This window comes from Emydura macquarii, unplaced genomic scaffold (assembly GCF_026122565.2).
Source record: "Emydura macquarii macquarii isolate MOO-44397 ecotype Brisbane River unplaced genomic scaffold, CSIRO-AGI_Emac_v2 contig_1253, whole genome shotgun sequence".
In the NCBI taxonomy this organism is placed as follows: domain Eukaryota; kingdom Metazoa; phylum Chordata; order Testudines; family Chelidae; genus Emydura; species Emydura macquarii.
In genome coordinates, this window is record NW_027131390.1 from 53,967,359 (window position 1) to 53,987,795 (window position 20,437).

The 20,437-nt window shown below is 43.3% G+C and overlaps 3 protein-coding genes, 1 long non-coding RNA gene and 2 other non-coding genes across 9 annotated transcripts in view; 2 read left to right on the forward strand and 4 right to left on the reverse strand.

Moving 5' to 3' along the window:
• Nucleotides 1–3,578, forward strand: part of LOC137153461 (2,7-anhydro-N-acetylneuraminate hydratase-like) — a 52,511-nt gene extending 48,933 nt beyond the window's left edge. For both annotated transcript variants that reach the window (XM_067548821.1, XM_067548820.1), the window contains exons 14-15: nt 242–383; nt 1,297–3,578. In XM_067548821.1, coding sequence (XP_067404922.1) covers nt 242–383; nt 1,297–1,343 — 189 coding nt within the window. In that variant the 3' untranslated portion in view covers nt 1,344–3,578. The remainder of the gene's footprint in view (nt 1–241; nt 384–1,296) is intronic.
• A 17-nt stretch (nt 3,579–3,595) lies between these two features.
• On the reverse strand, nt 3,596–6,590 carry MRPS16 (mitochondrial ribosomal protein S16). 3 transcript variants are annotated; one of them, XM_067548822.1, is made up of 4 exons: nt 6,411–6,590; nt 5,032–5,062; nt 4,379–4,639; nt 3,596–3,861 (listed from the first exon to the last, which is right to left on the reverse strand). In XM_067548822.1, exons 1-4 carry the CDS (start codon nt 6,573–6,575, stop codon nt 3,746–3,748), a joined length of 573 nt encoding a protein of 190 aa, XP_067404923.1. In that variant the 5' UTR covers nt 6,576–6,590; the 3' UTR covers nt 3,596–3,745. The 3 variants fall into 3 exon arrangements, with proteins under 3 accessions (XP_067404923.1, XP_067404925.1, XP_067404924.1); XM_067548824.1 differs by lacking the exon at nt 6,411–6,590 and adding an exon at nt 6,233–6,248; XM_067548823.1 differs by lacking the exon at nt 6,411–6,590 and adding an exon at nt 5,936–6,080.
• LOC137153463 (uncharacterized) lies at nt 6,540–11,231 on the forward strand. The gene is made up of 2 exons (XR_010919811.1): nt 6,540–6,892; nt 10,665–11,231. It is a non-coding gene; the product is annotated as an uncharacterized lncRNA (long non-coding RNA).
• A 2,793-nt stretch (nt 11,232–14,024) lies between these two features.
• Nucleotides 14,025–20,352, reverse strand: EEF1B2 (eukaryotic translation elongation factor 1 beta 2). The gene is made up of 6 exons (XM_067548828.1): nt 20,167–20,352; nt 19,312–19,434; nt 17,041–17,161; nt 16,105–16,171; nt 15,025–15,150; nt 14,025–14,215 (listed from the first exon to the last, which is right to left on the reverse strand). Exons 1-6 carry the CDS (start codon nt 20,244–20,246, stop codon nt 14,061–14,063), a joined length of 672 nt encoding a protein of 223 aa, XP_067404929.1. The 5' UTR covers nt 20,247–20,352; the 3' UTR covers nt 14,025–14,060.
• On the reverse strand, nt 15,541–15,674 carry LOC137154263 (small nucleolar RNA SNORA41). Its single transcript, XR_010920183.1, has one exon. It is a non-coding gene; the product is annotated as a small nucleolar RNA SNORA41 (small nucleolar RNA).
• LOC137154261 (small nucleolar RNA SNORD51) lies at nt 16,243–16,323 on the reverse strand. Its single transcript, XR_010920181.1, has one exon. It is a non-coding gene; the product is annotated as a small nucleolar RNA SNORD51 (small nucleolar RNA).
• Nucleotides 20,353–20,437: the final 85 nt, after the last annotated feature.

Below are 20,437 nucleotides of genomic sequence, written 5' to 3' on the forward strand. Positions count from 1 at the left end.
TGTCTTTATTGGCAATAACTTTCTAATTAATATCTGCTTCGTTTAACTGTGTGGTGGTTGCCCAACCACTGTCTAACTCTTGCTTTGGTATAACTTGAGTACTAAAGAGATGATAAACAATTTATTTCTGAATACTGCCTTGAGTGAAAGGGATGCAAGGAACACAGGATCTGGCTTTAGAAACTAGATTTCTTCATCTTTTATTCCCTTAACACTAGAAATATTTTTGTTTTTTAAACAGGAGAATAAACCATCCCTCATTCAGACTGGTCCAGAAGCAACCCTGCAGTCCCACCTCCTTGTATTTGAGGCTGAGAAGTCCAGAAAAGAAAATCGTGTTGTGTTTTTAGAAATTGGAAAGGAACTCTTCCCAAAGCCTACATGTACGTGAACTTTTATATTTGAGGGGATGGATTAAAAACTGTTCCCAGTTACCAGGGAAATTATTTGTCTTGTTTATACTAATCTGGAATATTTTATATGGGGATGGGCACTATATAAAAATCAAACTTTGCATACTACTAATCTGTAAAATATAAAACTGTGTAAAATGTATGTGAATATGATTTTTTCATCCTTTAATATATTTTGGATGAAGAAAAAAATTAAAAATCATCTTCAGTAATACTTTTCTATCCTGGTTTCCTTTAAAGTATAGTTCCAGAGGGGTAGCCGTATTAGTCTGTATACTTTAAAAACAACGAGAGTCCTGTAGCACTTTAAAGACTAACAAATTTAATTTCTGCAGGCATAAGCTTTTGTGGGTTGTAATCTTATGCCTGCAGAAATTAAATTTGTTAGTCTTTAAAGTGCTACAGGACTCTCGTTGTTTTTAAAGTATAGCAAGCTTATTCTTACAGCGCAGCACTTCACTTAACCCTTAAGTACACGCTTATCTGAGCAACCAGCAGTTAGGAGGTACTAATGGCAAAGATTTTGACAACATAGAAGTGAGTTTAAATGTACTCCCAAGCAAAATCTGTCATGCCTGCTTGAACCTTTGCAGGTAGGACTTCAGGTATCATCCATAAGGTACCATGTATACATTTGCTCAGGTTTTACTTCTCCATTAAAAATGTGACCAATTCCTCGCTGTCCATCAACTGAGAGCTGAGTTTCCAGGGTTTTCCCTGGATTCTTATGGGTATGGTGCCAAAGGAACATAAGCTTGCATCTGACAAAGTGGGTTGCAGTCCATGAAAGCTTATGCCCGCAGAAATGTTAAGTCTTTAAAGTGCTACAGGATTCTAATTGTTTAAGCCTGCAGTGAATCTCAAGTGCCTCTATCTTTTCTAGGCCCTCCCCACACAGCCATTTCTCTTGCTGAGTTGCCCTCCTCTTGAGCTTCCACCAACTTCCTTGCATGCCAGAAGAGCAGTAGATTACCATCTTGGAGAAATAGCTGAGGAAGGTGACTATGGCCTCTGTCAGCACTAGAGTGGACTATTGTAATGTGCTGTTCTTGAAGATCACAATATCCTGCTAATTTTAGTGTATGTCTGACAGTCACCTTTTTTATTTCAAGTGCTTTAAAAGGTGATGTGCTGCACTGTGTGGGCTGAGGAATATCATGTGCACTCCATAATCAATTCTGAGATTTAGACTGTGAGAGATTGGTGTTGTTAAGGATTTTGGGGTGAAGGTTCAATGACACAAACTCAGTGGTTTTGTTGGGCTATCAGAGTCTGAGATTAGTGATCTTCAGGGATGATACAAACCTCACCTGAGCTATTTGAGTTAGAATGTGGATGGGAGAGGACAATGAACGTGTGAGGTTCCTCCACTAACAGTGATAGCTGGCTGCCTCAGAACATAGTTCAATTCAAATTGTGCTCCTCACAATAGAATATGAATGGCTGCAGATTTATGAATATCATGTAGTAATTCCTAGATTTTTAAATTATTGTTTTAGCTTGAAGCATGTGTAATGTTTGATCACAAATGACAAATAGCATTCAGGGAGAAAGGTCAAAAACATGAAAGTTCTTGCTGTGCTTAGAGTGGCCATGTTCTAGGCGATAACTTGTGGAAGAGCAGTAGGGTGGTTAAATAATGATGGTTACATTCTGTGCTGTGCCTCTCCTTTCCCCTTCCCCCCCAAAAAATTTACTACAACTTATGCTATTTGCAGCTTAATTGAATGAAAATAAAGAAGCAACAGTAGATATGTCTGAGTGCCCCTCATGTCTGAAAGCATCACCCTGGAAACCCCATAGTCATATGTTTTATACAAAATATGCTGTGTGAGGTATCATTTTAAGTTTGATCTACTAAACGTTAACATACTGTTGGATTGTATGTGAAATTATGAAACATAGCTGTATATGTTACTAAACATGCTGTGAGGTGTGATGCACCCAAACTAGCATTTCAGGTATAACAATGATGTGCTCATGGCCTATCATGGGGAATCCATTCTCCCAACAGCCACCCACAAAAGACTTCACAGAGGATGCATGTCACAATGTAACACTGTTTGACCAATGAGGTCAGGCTCCTATGTCCCATGCATGAACCTTTTCAGCAAACAGAAAGCTATATAAGAAGGGGAGTGACATCATCACTTGGCTTCACTCCCCCACAACTCAACACCTGAAGGAATGTCTAGACTTAGAGGGCAGGGTAGCCCCATTCAGGGAAGGTAGTCCCAGCCTATGTTAAGGAATATACAAGAGTGAGACATTGCTAATTCAAATCCTGTTCATTATTATAGAATTTAGACTGCAAATTATTTTTATTTTTGGTAACTACCTCTGATCTCTTTATACTTGCTACTTCTCACTTAAAATATATTTTTCTCTAGTTAATCTGTTTGGTAATTTTTACCTAAAACAGTACGTTTTGGCTGAAGTGCTTGGAAAATCTCAGCTCAGTAACAAAAACTAGGGCACGACCTCTTCATGAGGGGGCAGACTGATTAAGGAGTCTAGAGCTTCTCACCAGAGCAAGACTAGGTTGAGAGTGGCTGGAAAGCTGCCAGCTAACTCAGGTGAGTGTGTGGCTCCACCTGCTGTCATGTTGGGTGATAACAGATCCCGAAGGACTGGTTGGTTGTCACCACCAGTGTTGTTGGGAACCTGCCCCAGCTGGATAGTTAAGGGGGTACAATGGTACTGATCTTCAGGCTGTACCCCGGAGGAACCTGTCACACCTCCTCTGGCAGAAATCTTGAAATAGTTAACTGTAAAACTAAAAACCAACTATTGCTTGTCCTAAGTAATGCTAACATTACTTTTAAAAGGAAGCCTACAGGGGTAGCCTCACCTGTCCTTTGATCCAGCACAACTTTCTATATGTTAGACTTTGACAGTCAGTCATGCTCTCTCTACCTGAAATAAATGAATTTCTTTCCTAATTTTATATCCACAAAAGAGCTCTTTAGAAAACTGGAGTTTGAATTCAATCTGTATAAATGCTGTAGTCTAGAAGGCCCAGATCCACAAAGGTATTGGATTTCATTGGACTTTCAGTGGAATATAAGAGCCTAAATTTTACTTTTGTGGATCTGGACCTAAGTTACTGCAGTTTGACAAACATGAAAAACTAATAATTTTCTTTGTCAAAATAAGTAATTAACAAACGAGGAAAATCAAAATCCTTGTTTGAGGCTTCCTAAAGCCTCATATTTTAATGTTTTTTATAAAATAATTCACATGCATTTTCTCTCTGTAGTAAATGTTGTTCTTGTTAGTTGGCACACTTCTGATTGTTGTTCTTTTGAGTAATTCAATTCAGACAGATGTTATCAGTCACCTGAAGTTTCTCCCTCAGAAACTGTTACGGTCTCTGAGGCTCTTCTCTTCTTTAATCTTTCAGCATTTGTAATGGTCATAGGATGCAATGGGAAAAATCCAGACAAACCTGAAAGAAAGACTGTGTTTATAGCTGGATTTTCAATATTACTGTTATAGACTCAGAGATTCAAAGGCTAAAAGAAACCATTGTGATTATCTCATCTAATCTCCTGTATAATACATGCTATGGAATTTCCCCAAAATAATTCTTATCTTTTAGAAAAAACATTCAATCTTGAGTTAAATTGTCAATGATGGAGAATCCACCACAACTCTTGGTAAATTGGTCCAATGGTTTAATTACTCTCACTTCTTAAAAGTTTATCTCACAACAGGGCTAACCCTCCACTGGCTTGAAGTGCCTTTTACTTCGGTTTTGGCCAGTTCAGTGTCTCCATAAATGAGACCCATCCCATTTCATGTGGCCAAAAGGAGTGTGATGCATCTATGCATATTCTCAAGACTTCATGTAAAGAAATGAAGGGTCTTTTGTATGCCAAGCATGCAGAGGATCACCAAAAAAAACCCTATTGTCTTTTAAGATAAATAGGCAAATAGTTCAGACTGAAAGTCGGTTGAGTTACCTAGAAGTTTTTCAACTGGTTTTGTGACATGTGCTCCACAACCAATCCAGTGTTTGATTCTCTCGATGTTTAAGCCAACAAGCTTTTCATTATGACTATTTGGGAGTGGGTCATAGCAGCCCACTTGCTCCAAATACTTGCTGTCCCGTGCTCGCTTGTTATACGCAGCCACTATACGGAAGTAGGGTCTGTTGGCACAGCCACCAAGAGCAAACCGGATAACGACGTGTCCTCCATGATAATTTTTCATAAGGTGATGTGCTGAAGGAAAGATCACACAGGTGTCACAATAGATATGTGTAGAAGTCCAGCCAAAAATTCCCAAAGCTTTAGAGAAAAGTGTGGTTTCACTTCAAAAATAAAAATAAAAAAAACACACCATAAAACTGCTCTAACCTGCCTTTACATGGCAACAATAGATTATTCTTTATGATGCAATCAACGTCTGTATATCCTGACATGAGATTGTTTTAAGACCTCAATTTATTTACATTATTTAAGCCAGATTTGCTCTACCATCCTTAAATGGCTTCAGGGGTGAAGGATGCATCTTATGCACCAGCTGTGATTGATTTAGAAGGATGGAGAAAATAGGGCTCTGTCAGTACAACAGGGTGTTCATGAAGCACTTAACAAGGCCTATCTGCACTTACCAAGGTGCACCATGATGTCCCCTAACCGCACCTGAAAGAGGCAAGAAACTATGAATGAATCCCATCACTCCCAAACACAAAACAAGAGGCCAGCCCTCCACAGCAAGTCCCTGAAACACTGCAGCTGTGCTGCTATAAATGCTAGTGTTGACACAGTCTTAGTTGACAGAGACAGGAACCTGAAAGTTCCCGAGGGAATCATGGGAGTTTAGTTGCAAGCCCTGCCCTGCTCACCTCCTCCCCAGCCCAAGTCAGAAGAGATGTAAAGTCACTGCCTCTCATGAACCTCTGCATGCCAGCCCACCTCCGGCCCCATCAGCCATGGCATCCTGGGAACTGAAGTTTCATAGCACCCACCTCTACCCCCACCTTTGTGGTTTAGTAACTTTCAACCTTAGGAGCACAGGCAAAAGTAAAAGGTTTTTCCTGGTAGCCCTGATAGGCAGCAGCGGTACTGCCTCAGCAGGCTTGAGTTCCTGTTTCCATAGCTTTGCGGCTAGGGCAATGCCAACACGTGCCCCAGGAGTACAGAAAATCCCTTGTCTTCATTTGAAGTTTCTGCATCACAGGGGCGCTGAGGGCTCCGCGTGTTTCCATGGCTCCCCTGGGACACATGCCGCGCTTGGGCCGTGCGAATGGGCATGCTCACTGCCGGGGTGTTAAAAACGTGCTCCGGACAGCCCCAAATCTTGCTGCTGCTGGAGAATGACAAGCCACCTCGGCCGGACTTCCCCGCGGCTGCTGCTAGTCCCAGGCCGCTGCAGGCCAGGCGGGGGAGGGAGGCGCTCAGAGCTGCACGGTGCAGGGGGGTTTACCCTGCCCGGCGGCAGGCACTGAACTGCAGCACCTTGGGCTGGCGCTGCCCCAGGCTTCGCCCCCCGGGGCCGGAACGGAAGCGTTTTACCTGGGAGACGATCGCAGCCGGCCTTGGCTGTCACCTCCGCCGCCCCCCGCCCCCAGCAGCGCGCGGCGCGTCACTCGCCCCGCGGGGGCACAAAGGGCTCGGGCTGAGTCCCTGGGGGAGGGGAGAGCGGGGAGGGGGCAGCACCGCGGGCGGGGACAAGACGGAGGGACACACGCGCAGCGCGCCCGCGTCTCGCGACTGTTCCCGCAAGCTCCTCCTAGGCCCCGCCCCCAGCCCATGGCAGATCTGCTGGTGCAGCGCTGCGCTGCCTGGGGAGGGGGAGGGTCAGGGCACCACCTGTACCGTCCGGTCCGGTCCGCCATTGCGTGGCCCTAGCACCCACCCTCTTTGGGCAACACTCGGACACCCCGCCCGAAACCCAGCCAGCCCCGGCTGCGTGAGCGGCTCTCGCGGACCCTGCGGCTGCGAGAAATCCCGCGCGGCGCGAGCCGTTGCCGTCCTGTCTGTGCCGTACCGAGACCGGAGCGCCCCGGCCGACCGCCGCGCTGGGCCGGGCCCGAATAGTTCCGGTGATGCGGAGGGGGAGGGGGTGGCGTGGTAACCACGCGCGCCCTGCCCGGCCCTGCTTTGTCCTAGCGAGAACGGGGGCGGGGGAGAAGGCAGGAGTGACGCCGTGCATTGTGGGTGATGTAGTGCCCCTCCAGCCTCCTTTTCCCGTCAGCCATTGCAGCAGGCAAGGGGCGTGGCCGGGCGTGTCTCCGCGGACCCTGCTGGCGCACGCGCAGTCAGCCGCCCCCCGCGCGCCGGGCGGTTTTTCTTTAGCCGGGAGTCCAGTCGCGGAGCGTCGCTCTGGGCCCGTCTGGTGCCTCCCGCCCCCGCTGAGGGCGATCCCATGGGAACAGCGGCGTAGCCAGAACTGATGTTTTGGCCTGGCCTGTGGTTGGTGCGGGAGGGCGCGAGGCTTGTGAGGCGAGTGAAAGAGGCAGGATGAGTCAGGTAAAAGCCGATTGGGTGGGTCTGTTTTCAAAGGGGTGGGTCAGGCCCACCTGTAGCTATGCCGCTGCGTGGGAATGTGTGGCTTGGTTCTGCTAACAACGTCTTTCTAAGCTGAGAACTAATAAACCCCTCTGACTTCCCTGCTGGCTGGGCATCGCTTCTGAGTGCCAGGCGGGATGCATGGCCCATTTGAGGTTGGGGAAGAGCTCCCAAGGGTCCCATCCAGGGGGACCCTTAAGGGATGCTGAGGCAGAGCAGTGGGGCTGAACCCTCCAAGGCCAGATTCTGGAGGTGGCTGCAGGTGTGTGCAGAGACCCAGATGGCAGCCTCAGAGCACTAGTGTCCTGACTGGTGGCATCCTGCGTGGTTCCAGAGCCCTGTTCCTGAGGGACTCCGTCACAGGTGTGCAAAGATAGAGGCGAGTTAGCTGGGGAGACTGCTCCCGGGGCTCCCCCTGGGATTCAAACTGGTGACCCCTGCCCTAACAGCTGTGCCATGGGGCCTGGCCCTGCTGCCTTTGGTACCGGGAGAAGATTTGTTCAGGTGGCGATGCACAACATGCATTGTCTAGGTAGACCACTTCCACAGGGCACCAGCGGGACTCCAACTGACAACCCCTGGCTGCCGCCCTATATGGGCACTGGGAGGAGGCTGGTTTGGTGGAGCCAGTGAGGCAGGCTTGACTGTGCTACAAGAGAGGCCAGTTGGCTGCAGATACACCAGTGGGAGTCCATTGGAATTTGAACCGGCCACCCCTGGCTTCCCTGTCCACTGCCCAAATCTTCCACCATGGGGACAGGACCTCACTGCCTGAGGTCTGAGAGGAGGTTGGTGTCTGCAGAAGAGCCAGCGAGATGTGCAAAGCAAGTCATCTAGATAGAATGCTCTGGGGGGGCTCTGGTGGGATTTGAACCAGTGTACGCTGGGTTCCTGGTTCACTGCCCTAATTGCTGCATTGGGGGACCAGGCCGAAGCTGCTCTCAGCACTACAAGAAGGTTGTTGCGGTTGAGGTAGGGGCATCCTGTCGGAATCAGGTTTTTAGGTCAGCCTGGGTTTATGGTCAGGGGTTCTGGGGTCAGGGTTAGGAATCCAGAATATGGTGTCAGGGGTAAGGTTTTGGGTCAGGGTCAGAGGTCATGGGTCAGTGTCAGGGTCATTATTTAGGGCTTAGAGTTTTGGTTTAGGGTCAGGAGTCACAGGTCAGTGTCAGCAGTCCAGGTTGGGGTCAGGGATCAGAGTTGGGGTTCCCATGTCTGAGGTCAGTGGGTCAATGGTCTTGGTAGGAATCAGGTTTTAGGGTTTGGGTTTATCTTCATAGTCAGATCAGTGGATCAGGGTCAGTGTTGGGGAGTCAGGGTCATGGTTTAGGGTTTGAGTTTAGGGTCACTGATCAGGGTTCAGGGGTGAAGGTGAGGGGTTCAGTGTCCAGTGTCAGAGGTTGGGTCATGGTCAGGTTTAAGGTTTCAATTTCAAGTCAGGGTCAGGGGTCATGGTGCAGGGTCTGGGTCAGGAGTTGCTGTCGGAATCAGGTTTTAGGGTTTAGAGTGTGAGTTTATGGTCAGCGTGAGGGGTCAGGATCAGACATCCAGGGTCAGGGTTAAGGTTTTGGTTGAGTCAGGGTGAGGGTCAGGGGTCAGAGTCAAGGATCTGGAGTCAATAGTCCAGAGTACAGTGTTGGGTCACGGTCAGGAATCCTGGGTCCGAGGGTCAGTGTTCAGGGGTCTGGAGTATGGTGTCAGGGTTTGGGTCAGAGTATTCACGGGTCATCTGCCCTGACCTTCCTAAGCAATCTGAGAGGTTTAATACTTGGATTTAGTTTGTGGCTATTATCTTTGCTGATATTATATATGCTTTTTTAATAAAGGGAAGGTGTAACAGGAGCCCCTGGATTCTGACTTCCCTCATGATGACATTTTTTTACCTTTAAACTTTTGTACCCCTGACCCCATAGCTCTTTTCACTACTCCTGGTTCTGCTGCACCCAGATTTTGCTGTGCCTTTCACTGATCCTTCTGGAGTGGTATTTGTTGAGGGCAGAAATTCTTGAGGAATCTTCATTCTCCAAGACAAGGCTTGAACAATACAGCAGGAGCCCCTCTCTCCTGATTAGACCTGTGTAAATAACCAATTTATTTATTTATTGGTTTGCTGGCTGGTTCCTCTCCCTCCCCTTCGCCCTACTTCCCCCCAAAATTGGTTTGGGTTGACACTAAATGCACACTTTTTAAAATTTACATCAAATCAAAAAGTTTAAAAAAAATATTTTTGAACACGTAAACGAAATTGAAGGAAATTTCTAAAGTTATTTAGAATCAAAGCAAGTGTAGAAAGTGTTTAAATGTTTGGGGGTTTTGGAAAATGTTTGCAGCTGGAGCAATTTAGTTAATTTGACACACATTCATAATGGTTTGATCAACCTGGGAGTTCCCCCACCAAACAGTTTTTGCTATAAAACTTTGCCCAGCACTACTCCTAAGGTACCTTATAATGGAGAAAGAGGAGGGAGTTTGCCCTATCAGGGACATTAGAACGCTGAGCAAGCTGGGATGGGAAAAAAGGAGCAGCAACTTGAGTGGTGTGAGAAGGAAGGAATAGCAGCACCCTCCTTTACCTGGTGATAGCAAAGCACCTGGTGCACTGCTGTCTCTGCTTCCCTGAGGCAAAAACAGAGTGATCACAAGTGCTGCAGATACCCTGTGGAACCAAAAGAGCTAGTTTCATTTTTAGAGGTGCAAGAACCCCCCAATGATCCAGATTTTGATGTTTGTGTTACTCTAGAATTCTAATACACAAGCCCATCATTAAACAGTGAGAACTGGGGGGTGCTCAGCACCTTGCATCTATTCCTGACTGAGGGCAGCATCTGGTCCAGGAACTTATTAAAGATTAGCTATTGACTTTGAGAAGTAGTTTTCTTCATCTTTGGAATTTGTGACTAAGAAATATACCCCTTCAAACAAAAGGTCAGAAAACCAAACAAGCAGTGGTTAACTGGCTTTTCTCAGAAGCTCTCTGTATAGAAGGGGAATGATATGTTATGACAGGACTGTAATCAGGATTTCCTGATTATTTCCTAATGCTCCTTAAACAGGCAGTGTTTACTCTTGTCCAATATCAGCTAAAAACCATGCCCTGCACCTGTTCTTTTACATGACTTTTAACTCAGTGATAGAACCGTTTCATAAAAATCCCCAATATTTCTGCAGCAGCAGGCTGAGTATTAAAACAGAACCAATTCCCCACAGGGCAGGCTGACAATGTAAGTGGCTGGCTCATGTACATATTTATCTCCAAAAGTGTTACAAACGACAACTAATCTTCATTGGATGGCTCTCTGCTTTCAAGGAAATTGTTTAAAGGTCTAAGTAAGTAGTTTTTGAACAGTTGAATTGTTTTTAATAATAAAAGCAAGAGTATTACAGGTAAATGACAAGGCACAATAGAACTTATAATTATCTCAAGGGTTTTTGCCCTAATTATTTTTGCCTAGACTCCTGCATTTTCACAATACGTGAGGATTTTTTAAAAAAGAGTGATGACAGAATTGCTGTGGTAGAACATGTAGAAAACACAAGGCAGGAATCAGCATTAGATATTTTTATACTAAGTCTTTGATATACTAATTCTTCCTTATTGAAATTAAGTTATTAAGGAGCAGAGGTGGAGAGAGGCCTGTGATTATGGTTTCATTTAGTCATTTGTTGGGACATAGGCTAGCCTTTATAGAGGATTACAACAAAACGTATTTTCATCCTTTTTCCTGTACAACAGCCTTTTGAAAACGCAGAGCAACAGGACCTGCCACTCCAGGTAAGCACATGAAGATGTCTCCACTAGAACCAGCAGAAGTGAAATGGTTAAGATTTTAATGTAAAATGTCAGGCTTCCACATTAAATCCACCCCAGTTGCAATGAATGACATTACACTATAGTGTTATTGTTTTAGCCTCCAGGCAACATTGTACTTCTGCAAAATGCTTCTACCATACTTCTACAAAAAAACTTCAAAAACAGCAAGAAACTGCAGAGCTGGAACTCATCTGCAAACTGGACACAATCAAACTGGGTCTGAATAGGGACTTGGAATGGTTAACTCATTACAAGAAGTAATTGTCACTGTTCACACATTTGCATCTTCTAATCAATGGTTGTGAATAGACCTCATCTACCCTAACTGAATGGAATTTGCTAACACCTACCCTCCCCATTGTTGTTCCTTACCCTTGGATGTGTATATATACCCCCTATCTGATTTCTGTTTCTTGCATCTGAGGAAGTGGGTTGCAGCCCTCGAAAGCTTATGCCTGCAGAAATTAAATTTGTTAGTCTTTAAAGTGCTACGGAACTCTTGTTGTTTTTGCTGTATACAGACTAACATAGCTACCCCTCTGGAACTGTACTTCAGGTTTTCTAGCACAACAGAAGGGGCTAGAAATGTCATTAAACTGAAGGCTTATGAAGAAAACCCTGAACAGGTAATATGCAGATTTACATAGTCATGGCTGGGAAAGCAGTGAGCTACCACCTACTTCATTATTAGAGTAAGTTCTGAAAAAAAAATCACATCTATGATGGCCAAATTCAGCCTTGATAGAAGCAGGCTGATAGCAGAGTTCTGCTTACACAAAAGCTACATTGAAAACAAAACAAAATGATGGGATACAGGCTTTTGGTTGAGGTTCTAGTTCTCATGGGTGCAGTTTAACCATCCTTAGCTTTTTCAGTGTAATAATCATTTCTGTGAGATATATTTTTCCCTTATGAAAGAGTATGGACTATGCCACTTAGGGGTGTGGGCTTTGGCTTTAATTTAAGCAGGTATTTCCTGTCCAAATAGATGACACAAAATAAGGCAGTGTACCATGACTGCACTCCCCATTATCCTGATTATACAAGAATTGGTTCACACATTCAGTATTTCAGTCTACTTATAGATATGCAGCCCCTAGTGTTCCCTCTTAAAGATTCTATTACAAAAGACTAATTCTTGGACAACAAAGGTTAAACTGCCCAGGACAAGTAAAAAGTAGTTAAATACAAAAATTATACTGGAAGTTTAGACTAAATAGATTGTGGAAATGAAGAAATCAAAAACAAATTTTAACTTTTAAAAAATGTTTCTATGACATCCTCTTGGCCTTGACTGAAGATGTCCCTGATCTACATGGTTATAAGAGTTCTAGTTTTCTGGTTACATTTTGGGGATATATTTAAACAAACAAGAAATCAGAACTGAAGAAGTGACATAGGAAAATGGTCTGGGAGCGCAGTCATTAAAGGATCATTTGGTTCCCTCACATAGGTTTTTTTAAAATATTTTTCAGATAACACTCTAGACCTCTGCTCATTTTTACTGTCTATTTGAGCTCTCTCCTGTTCAGTCAGTCTTAATATGCTATTAAAACATCATTCCTGGAGCTGCTTCAATAGTGCCTGTGTGGCTTTGGTGCCTCCCAACTCCATGACATTCAAAACTGCACTGACTTTGCACAGTAACATCACATTGCAAACTCAGGCCTTATTTGGTATCCATTATCAAACCAAGTTGAGACAGCATTCCCTGATATATGAGCTTCCCAAAAATAGTATGTTATTTTCACATCTATAGAACAGTAGACTTTTTCTAGGGCTGTTTGTGAAGCATTCAGCTAGTCAATGTGTATTACAGTAGCACATAAGGGTCCAGATCTCATGCTAGACCCAAAGAGCTCACAACAACTTTAGCCAAAACACCCCTGTGAAATAAGGTAGTATTCCCATTTCTTGGATGGGGAAACTGAGCTAAAGGGCATAAATGACTTGCACAGTCACAAGACTTCAGGAGCAATTCTAGGAAAAAAAAAAATCACATTTTCTGACCTTAACTTTAATGCACATAATGGTCTGGTAGTTATTGAGATTTCTGTACTGATATGTCACACTGGCTGGATTGGGGGGAGGGCATTTAGTATATTGTTTGACATCAGTATGTCAAAATCATAGTAATTCAATGTAAGATATGCCATGTCAAATACTGTTAGAAAGGCTATAATGTGCTAAGTAAGATATTTATGTTCCTGTGTTGTGTGTGTAATGGAAGTTATGGATATGTTTGAGATATCTGTATTTCAATTATGCTGTCTGGGACACACCCAACAGGATGGCTGCAGAACAATAGCTTGTTTAATGGCCCATTGAGACATTCCCAGGTGCAAGGGGCCCAGGGGGAGAAGCCAGGGATATACCTGATGAGTCACCAGGACTTGCCCGTGACTCTGGACTCCATTTTGGTTCCTGTAAAATTCCACAAGCAGCATCACAGGGGTTAGAGGATATATAAGGCAGAAGCTTTGGAATCCATTTTGGCATCAATCCTGTTCAGCTTTCAACCACCTATCTACCTCTGGATCAAGCCATCTGCAACTGAAGCTGTGAAACAAAGGACTGAGACCCATCTGGGTACTGGATGTGCACCAAAGGGACTATAAAAGCCCACAAACTCCACAATTCTTCTAGAAACCTGATGTATATGGACTTTCAAATCATTTGTATGTATATGATTGCTTTAATCCTTTAACATTTCTCTTATTGTTTATTCCTTATTATAATAAACCTTTAGTTTTAAATTACTAAAGGATTGGCTAGCAGCGTGATATTTTGGGTAAGATTCAAACTTATATTGATCTGGTACTGTGGCAGACCCTTTGAAGTCAGAGGGAGCCTTGTTAGTAAAGAGCATAGTTTAAATAACTGGTCTATTTACTGGACCTAGTGGCTGATTGGGAGCCAGAAACTGGAAAGCAGTAAAGGGGGCTGTGTGTATTTGTATACTGGCTTCTTGATAACCAGTTCAGGGGAATCAGAAGCACAGTTTGTGGCTGGTTGGGAAGTCTGAATTCAGTGTCACCCACCAGTGCTGGGAGAATCTGCTCTCCCTTTGCAGCCTGCCCTGACCTTGGCATTTTCAGGTGGCTACCCTGGGCACGGAAGGGTTACAATATCCACTACCACCAATCCTGGCATAAAGGATCTGAGTTTAATTCAATTTTTATTTTTGCTCTGCAGTTCACTTCAAGTGAACAAAACTTTTCTGAACTGTAATTGAGCTAGATTATTCAGTGATTTGGAATAAGCAACAATAGAGGAACCATATGCTTTCCAAGTACTTTATTCCAGATATAGCAGGATTTAGATCTTGTTGAAAGCGGCTACATCCATTGATTGTACATAATCTTCAAAGGCTGTTATTCTCTCTTCCAACATGTCTGTACCAACTTTATCATCTTCAACTACACACTGAATTTGAAGCTTCTTGATACCATAGCCCACTGGAACCAGCTTGGCTGTCAAAAACAGAAATATATAGTGATTGAGACAGTCAATTAACCAAATACCCTATTCACCAGAGCACCACTTTACACACTAATTACACAATGCCAATTATAGCAGTTCAAAATACTGAACTAAATAAGACAAATGGAAACAAACAGCACATTGTTCCATATGAACATCGCCTAATCAACCCATGGCCATTACATGCAAGCAGACTCAATTACAGGTTACTGTTGCTTAATTTGTATATAACGTATTTGTTATGCTACTTATGGACAGTATTTTCCCCCTCAAATTTATTTGTATAAAGGGAGATTTGTTTGCTGTTGACAGTGGACCTTCAATAAACTTCAGGAAGTCCACAGGGAGGCAGAACTGGGTGAGAACAGGAAGCTGACCAAGAAATATACGCACTACTCTATCACCGAGAAGCTCCACCACACAATTGAACATTAACAATTTTGAGGTCTCCACAGGGAAGGCCAGAGATTTATTTTAAAATTAAAGCTGAAGTTTCCAGCAACTACTGTTGTATTAAGTTCACCAGGGAAGACAATACATAATAGCACTGCAATCCACAAGTCATTAACTTCTGAAATGGAACGGTGATCTAGATTTCTTTAAGACATCAAGGACATAGGCCAAAGTATTATGTCTATACAGCTAAATAACTATTATTTCTACATACCATGAAGTAATGCCTTAAAATATACCTCTGCATGCAGCTTTTTTTTTTTAAACAACAACAACAACAACAACAAACAAAAACTATTGTACTATCACCCCCTTGTTCTCACATTCTTGTTTATCTCCTACTTACAAGATCCCCAGACTAAGCCATCTGCCTGAATGCTTCGGACACATTCCTCCAATTTGGCCATGTCTGTCTCATCATCCCAGGGCTTCACATCCAGTAATATGGATGATTTGGCAATAAGAGCTGGTTCTAAAAATCCCCAAGAGGATGGTGAGGGAGAAAAGAGAAAGCAACATGATATAAGAATAAGTTAAAATAATATAGCGTGGGCGATGTCCAGGATAAGGCATTTCATAAAAGCTGTTTGCAAACATACAAAAAATGCAGCAGGAAAAGAACAGTCAAAACAAATTAACAATAATGTTTCAATGTATGAATCTGTCAATGCAGAAGGCTTTATTCTTTCCAGTCTTGGATGGAAAATCTCTTGTATAAAGACTTGTTTTATCATAGTTTTTACAGAATTTCCATTAAGTTGGTATATGTTAAATCACATGTACATCCAGCTTGTGTTATAGGAAGCTATCTTGTCATCAAGCCAAGCTTATAACGAAATTTGCATCAAATCTAAAAGGGTCATCCTGTCTGTTACATAGAAAGTCCTTTTCAGCTTACCTGAAAAGGCGCATGATACACTGTAACAGTTAATTTCCCACAGATGGAATACTGCAACTGCTATAGTTCAGAACAGTTTCAGACCAGTAGCTGTGGGATCCTAGATTTAAAACAGTTAGGTTGCAATATTAAAATAAAAGGCTGGTTTCTAATCTTCCCTCCTACAAGAATGTTACCTTGATAATATCTAAAGTAGATGTGTATCCAGCCATTAATGGAGAGCCTAAACTTTGCATTTCTATCTTTTAGAAGCAAATCCCAATCTCAAGTCATGTCTGATTGACAGAACAGTCTCAAAGTAGTGTCTTAAAGTTTGCAAAGTGTGTTTGTGACAAAAGTGCTCTACCACAGCATAGTGAGAAACTGAACTACTTCAAATTTACTTGATTGAAGCCAATCAGATCTACTCCAGCTAATAACTGAAGGAAAAAAGAAAAGATTTTCCTGCCTCTCTTTTCAATGCCTATTGAAAAAAGTCACTCAAATGAATAAAGAAGGCTATTAAAAAAACAAAACTACCGGACATACTTTTGGATTTCTTTGATTCATACTGAGCAAGACGCTGTTCTCTCAGTCTCTTTGATTCTTCACTTTCCTGAAAGAGAAAAAACAGATTCACAACAAGGCAAAGATAGACATTCTTTATCCACTATTAATCAAATTAAACTGGCTTTTAGTCAGGTAAAAACAAATCATCACAAAATCAGCCGAAAGATGGTGATTTGGTTTTATTCATCATGTAACCAGTCAGTTAAAAATAGGCACTTCATGCACACTTGCTCGATGTTTACAAAACTCGTACCATCTTTATTTGGCAAAGGCTGAGCAGAGCTTGCTATATACCATGGGTCCACAACCTTTTGGAAGGGGGGTGCCAGAAGGAGAGAGGAGCCATGACACAGCCTTGCTTTAGGACTGGGAATGGCACAGCAGCGTGCCACTCAAAATGGTCATGCCTGCCATAGGTTGCTGACCCCTGCTATACACAATAGTTTGTACATGTCATTCAAGCATTTTTTCTAATATTCAAAAACAGCATAGGAAAACAATTTAACTTAAATATGATCTTTGCAAGTTGTTTTAATAAAAATAAAATGGAAATTACTCTGAAGACCAGAGTCTCTTACAGATGAGGTCAACAGTTTACAAGACTTTTCTCCCCTCATTTGAGATCTGCAAATTTCCATGACAGTGCTTCCTCACAGTTTAATTTTTATTACAGCCCCAGTAGAGTTCATGCCTATAGTAGTAACATGCTCTTCACTATCCATTTAGCTATTTATCTCTACACAGGTTCTTTCATGTGTAGCTTGCAAAGTCAGATGAATTTCAGGGCTGGGATTTCTGGTGTATATTTCAATCAAATTATGATATTTTAAAAACAAATAAAAATAAGGAAAAAATGAAAATACAAATTCATAAATCTATTTCTAAAAAAAGTCATAGCAAAGAAAATCTCAGTACCTCTTCATCAGATCCAAAGAGATCAATGTCATCATCATCTTTGCTATCTGTGGCTGCACCTGTAGCATCTTCAATGTCAGCAGGACCATATTTCCCCAAAGCCTTCTTTACCCCTGGCAAACTAAAAAAAGTGTCAAAATGTTATTAGCCTAAAATAAATAATATATGCCTAATCTCAGATACCAACATTAAGATCAGTGAGCCTCCAATAATTACTTGTGGTAGCAATGAAGTATGCTAGTTTTAAAGGTGAAACCCCAGAACAATCCCAAAGTTAACTAGCATGCTGTGCTGTGAGTGCAACTGACAATTATGGTGAATCCCAGGTGCATAGGCAGCTAAATTGCATACAGTTTTTGTTCTTGCATTTCCTACAGTATACCACTGAATAGCAGCAACCAAAATGAAGTCCTTATCTGAAATTTTGCCCAGGGGTGCTTTGATAAGTTTCACTTTTCTTGTCAACATGCAGAGATGTGACAGCATGAGTATATCAAAGAAAGATTAATGGCTTTAAAAAGTTTGAAGATTAACAATATACTGAGACTCACTAAAAGTAAATTTCCCTACTTCCCACCCAAATATTTCTTTGAAAACCTTTGCTTTTGGCTGAGGATTAATAGCCGCTCAATAGGAGTGGTGAAGAGTAAAGCTAGTTTTGTCACAGGGTAATCAATTACTTGATTTTGGTGTTTCAATGAGTGCTTTTATGCTATGGAGCTGTTTGAGAAGGAGTTTTTCTAGACCTAACATATAACCATAACCAAGTTTCTGTGTTATTTCAGAAGAAATGAGAACCAGTTAGCAACTAAGTACTGCTGAATCTCAGACACCTCAAATAGTCCCATCTACTGCTTGAAAATATAGACTACAGCCTACAGTTTTGCATTGCCTCTTCATTAGGGTACAGTACCTTATTTTGTTTACTTTTAATTATGACTTTCTTGGTGCTTTTATTTTTCTAAAGGTGACTACCAAGGCCATAATAGCATGGTCTGTTATTTTAAGCTTTTATTTCTACTTGTGACTATTTGCATTTTTTATTAGACTAGTATTTCTTATGAACTGCAATGACAGAACACTTGCCCTAGTGGTAACACTCCACACATTCACCTCTCCTTTGAATTTGGTTAGACTAGTACTAGTTAGATGTAGTTACCATATCAGAATTTGTAGTGAGCTTTGTGATATAATTTTACAACTTCAGTCAAGTTCCATGTAGACAAACTGTCACTAGTGGTATAAATTAGTGGGGTAGCAGCAAAAAAGCCAAAGGTCAGGAGACTGAACCACTCAACTCTACAGGAGGTTCTCCCCAGAACAGGGTTGAGGCACAATAGTGTGAGGCAATGAGGAGAGGCATACACTGACACTGCCTATGCTGTACCTTTTCTAGAGAGGACTTCAGTCTCCATGGCTGTCAATACGGCAACTTTCATGAGCACTAAATTCACTAAAAGAGAAAAGAATACATTTGCTTTCACATTTTCCCCTTATTTTTAGGGGTCTTTGCAGGTCATTCTTTAATTTGGTTTAAGTTTTCAGGATGAACATTTGTTTGAATGAAAGGTTTCCCAATATAAGACTGATCATTTTGTATATTAGCAATCCTACCACAAGCTATAATTTGGGGAAAAAAAAAAAAAGAAAAAGCAAAAAGCAAAAAGCAGCTGGCGTACAAGTACAAGTTTCAAATTGAAATCTACAGGAGTTTGATTGTATGGGGAATATAGGTATTAGAGCATGGAGCTTTTTACCTCTGGGTTGCTAGTTCACATCTAGCTCCAGTGATATCAATTTTAAATCGCTATTCTGATAATCTATATGGAATGAGTCAGTGTCCTTCTAACTCCTAGAGCTAAGAGTCTACATAAAAGCCATCACCACAAAGGGCACCTTGTTGAAATTTCAGCAGCAATCCTAGAGAATGAATGGATTTGAAGACAGAATTAGCTTCTTAACATTCAGGTCAGAACTGAGGTGCATTAGCAAGGCAATGTGGAAGGTTTACACTACAGCCTGTACTGTACCTATTCAATGGATAATCCTGGTTCAGAGCTGTCAAGCACGCACTTTTCAAAATCAACAAATAGGTTCAAACAAAACTTTAAGACAAAAAGCTACGGCAAACTGCTGGCTACAGTCCCAATGAAAACACAACAGACTTTGTGAATGAATGTATACGGCAAAGACTATGATGTTTAATTACTTTCCTATAAAGCAAACTAACTGGTATCTTAGTTTTCTTCTGGTGCATTAAGTTTAGCATACCTTGCCTTTTGCTTTTCATGTGACTTAATGTGGTTGTACCAGCGGAGCGCATGGAACAAGTCAGCAGGAGGTGGTGTAGACACAGCTTCAAAAACTGCAATGTCAGCCTGAGAGGGCACATACCTGCAGAGAACACATTCAAATTAAAAATAAATTAGTTTTCCTGATGTACCAAGCATAACAGTAGTTTTGCATGAAATAATTTACAGTTTAACAAGTCAACGAAGGGGACATCTTCACTGCAGAAAGCAGTCATGAGTGCTCACACACGTTAGCTTTGCTCAACTGAGCCTGGCCACAATGCACAATACTCAGACTCCTGTGTCCACAACACCCCTGGGTGGCACCCAACGGGCCAGCCAAGCGCGACACCACACTAGCGTTAAGGCCTTTTGTCTGTGGCTGGGACTCAAGCTGGAGCCAACCCGCCAGTGAAAAGGCGAGTTAGTGTCACAGCGAAGACAGGCTTCCGCGCTGCAGGGAACACAAGGAAACGCACGACCTGCACTGCAGCAGGCCGGGCAGAGCGGGAGCAGCCCTGCGCCACACCACGCTGCGGACGGGCACCGGCCGGGCGCCGCCTTCTGACGGCAGCGCCGGGCTCGTTTTTGCTCTCGGCCTCCCACCGCGCGGAGGCGGCTGCGCTGTGCCCTAGGCAAGTCCGGGCCTCCCGCCACTAACGCCCCCGCCCCAGCGGGCTCCAGACACCCTGAGTCGCAGCTGCTGCGCCTCGAGGGTTTAGCGGGAGCCGGGGCCGCCTCCCTGCCCAGGGGCGGGCGCTGTTTGGCGGCGGGGGCCGTCAGGCTACGAGCGCAGGGCCCTGGCCGGCCGCCGCACTGAGCTCGAGCCGCTCACCCCTCGATGTAGCTCTTGTCGGCCAGGAAGTCGTTGAGGAGCCGGAGACCGGCGGCGGATCTGAGGTCCCCGAAGCCCATGACGGCGGCGAAGCGAACCGGCGCGCACCCAGCCCCACCACCGAGTACCGTAGGAAAAGAACGCGCGGCACGGCCGCCGCGGTTATATAGCGTGTTGGTATCCCTCCGCCGCGCAGCCACTAGTGACAGTGAGGTATCCTTCCGCAGGGGGAAGCACCTGGAAATAATCCCGCCTGCTTCACCGCTTTGTG

Excerpts from the sequence above, each read along its gene's own strand:
- MRPS16 (XM_067548822.1), bottom strand. The coding sequence starts at position 6,575 with ATGCACGGCGTCACTCCTGCCTTCTCCCCCGCCCCCGTTCTCGCTAGG. Across the intron at positions 5,063-6,410 it reads GCCGGGGCGCTCCGGTCTCG|GTGCGGTTAGGGGACATCAT; the intron begins GTACGGCACAGA and ends TGCCTCTTTCAG. Across the intron at positions 3,862-4,378 it reads ACCAGTTGAAAAACTTCTAG|GTTTGTCTGGATTTTTCCCA; the intron begins GTAACTCAACCG and ends TCTTTCTTTCAG.
- EEF1B2 (XM_067548828.1), bottom strand. The coding sequence starts at position 20,246 with ATGGGCTTCGGGGACCTCAGATCCGCCGCCGGTCTCCGGCTCCTCAAC. Across the intron at positions 17,162-19,311 it reads CATGAAAAGCAAAAGGCAAG|TTTGCCAGGGGTAAAGAAGG; the intron begins GTATGCTAAACT and ends CACTTTTTTTAG. Across the intron at positions 14,216-15,024 it reads TGGCTTAGTCTGGGGATCTT|CCAAGCTGGTTCCAGTGGGC; the intron begins GTAAGTAGGAGA and ends TGTTTTTGACAG.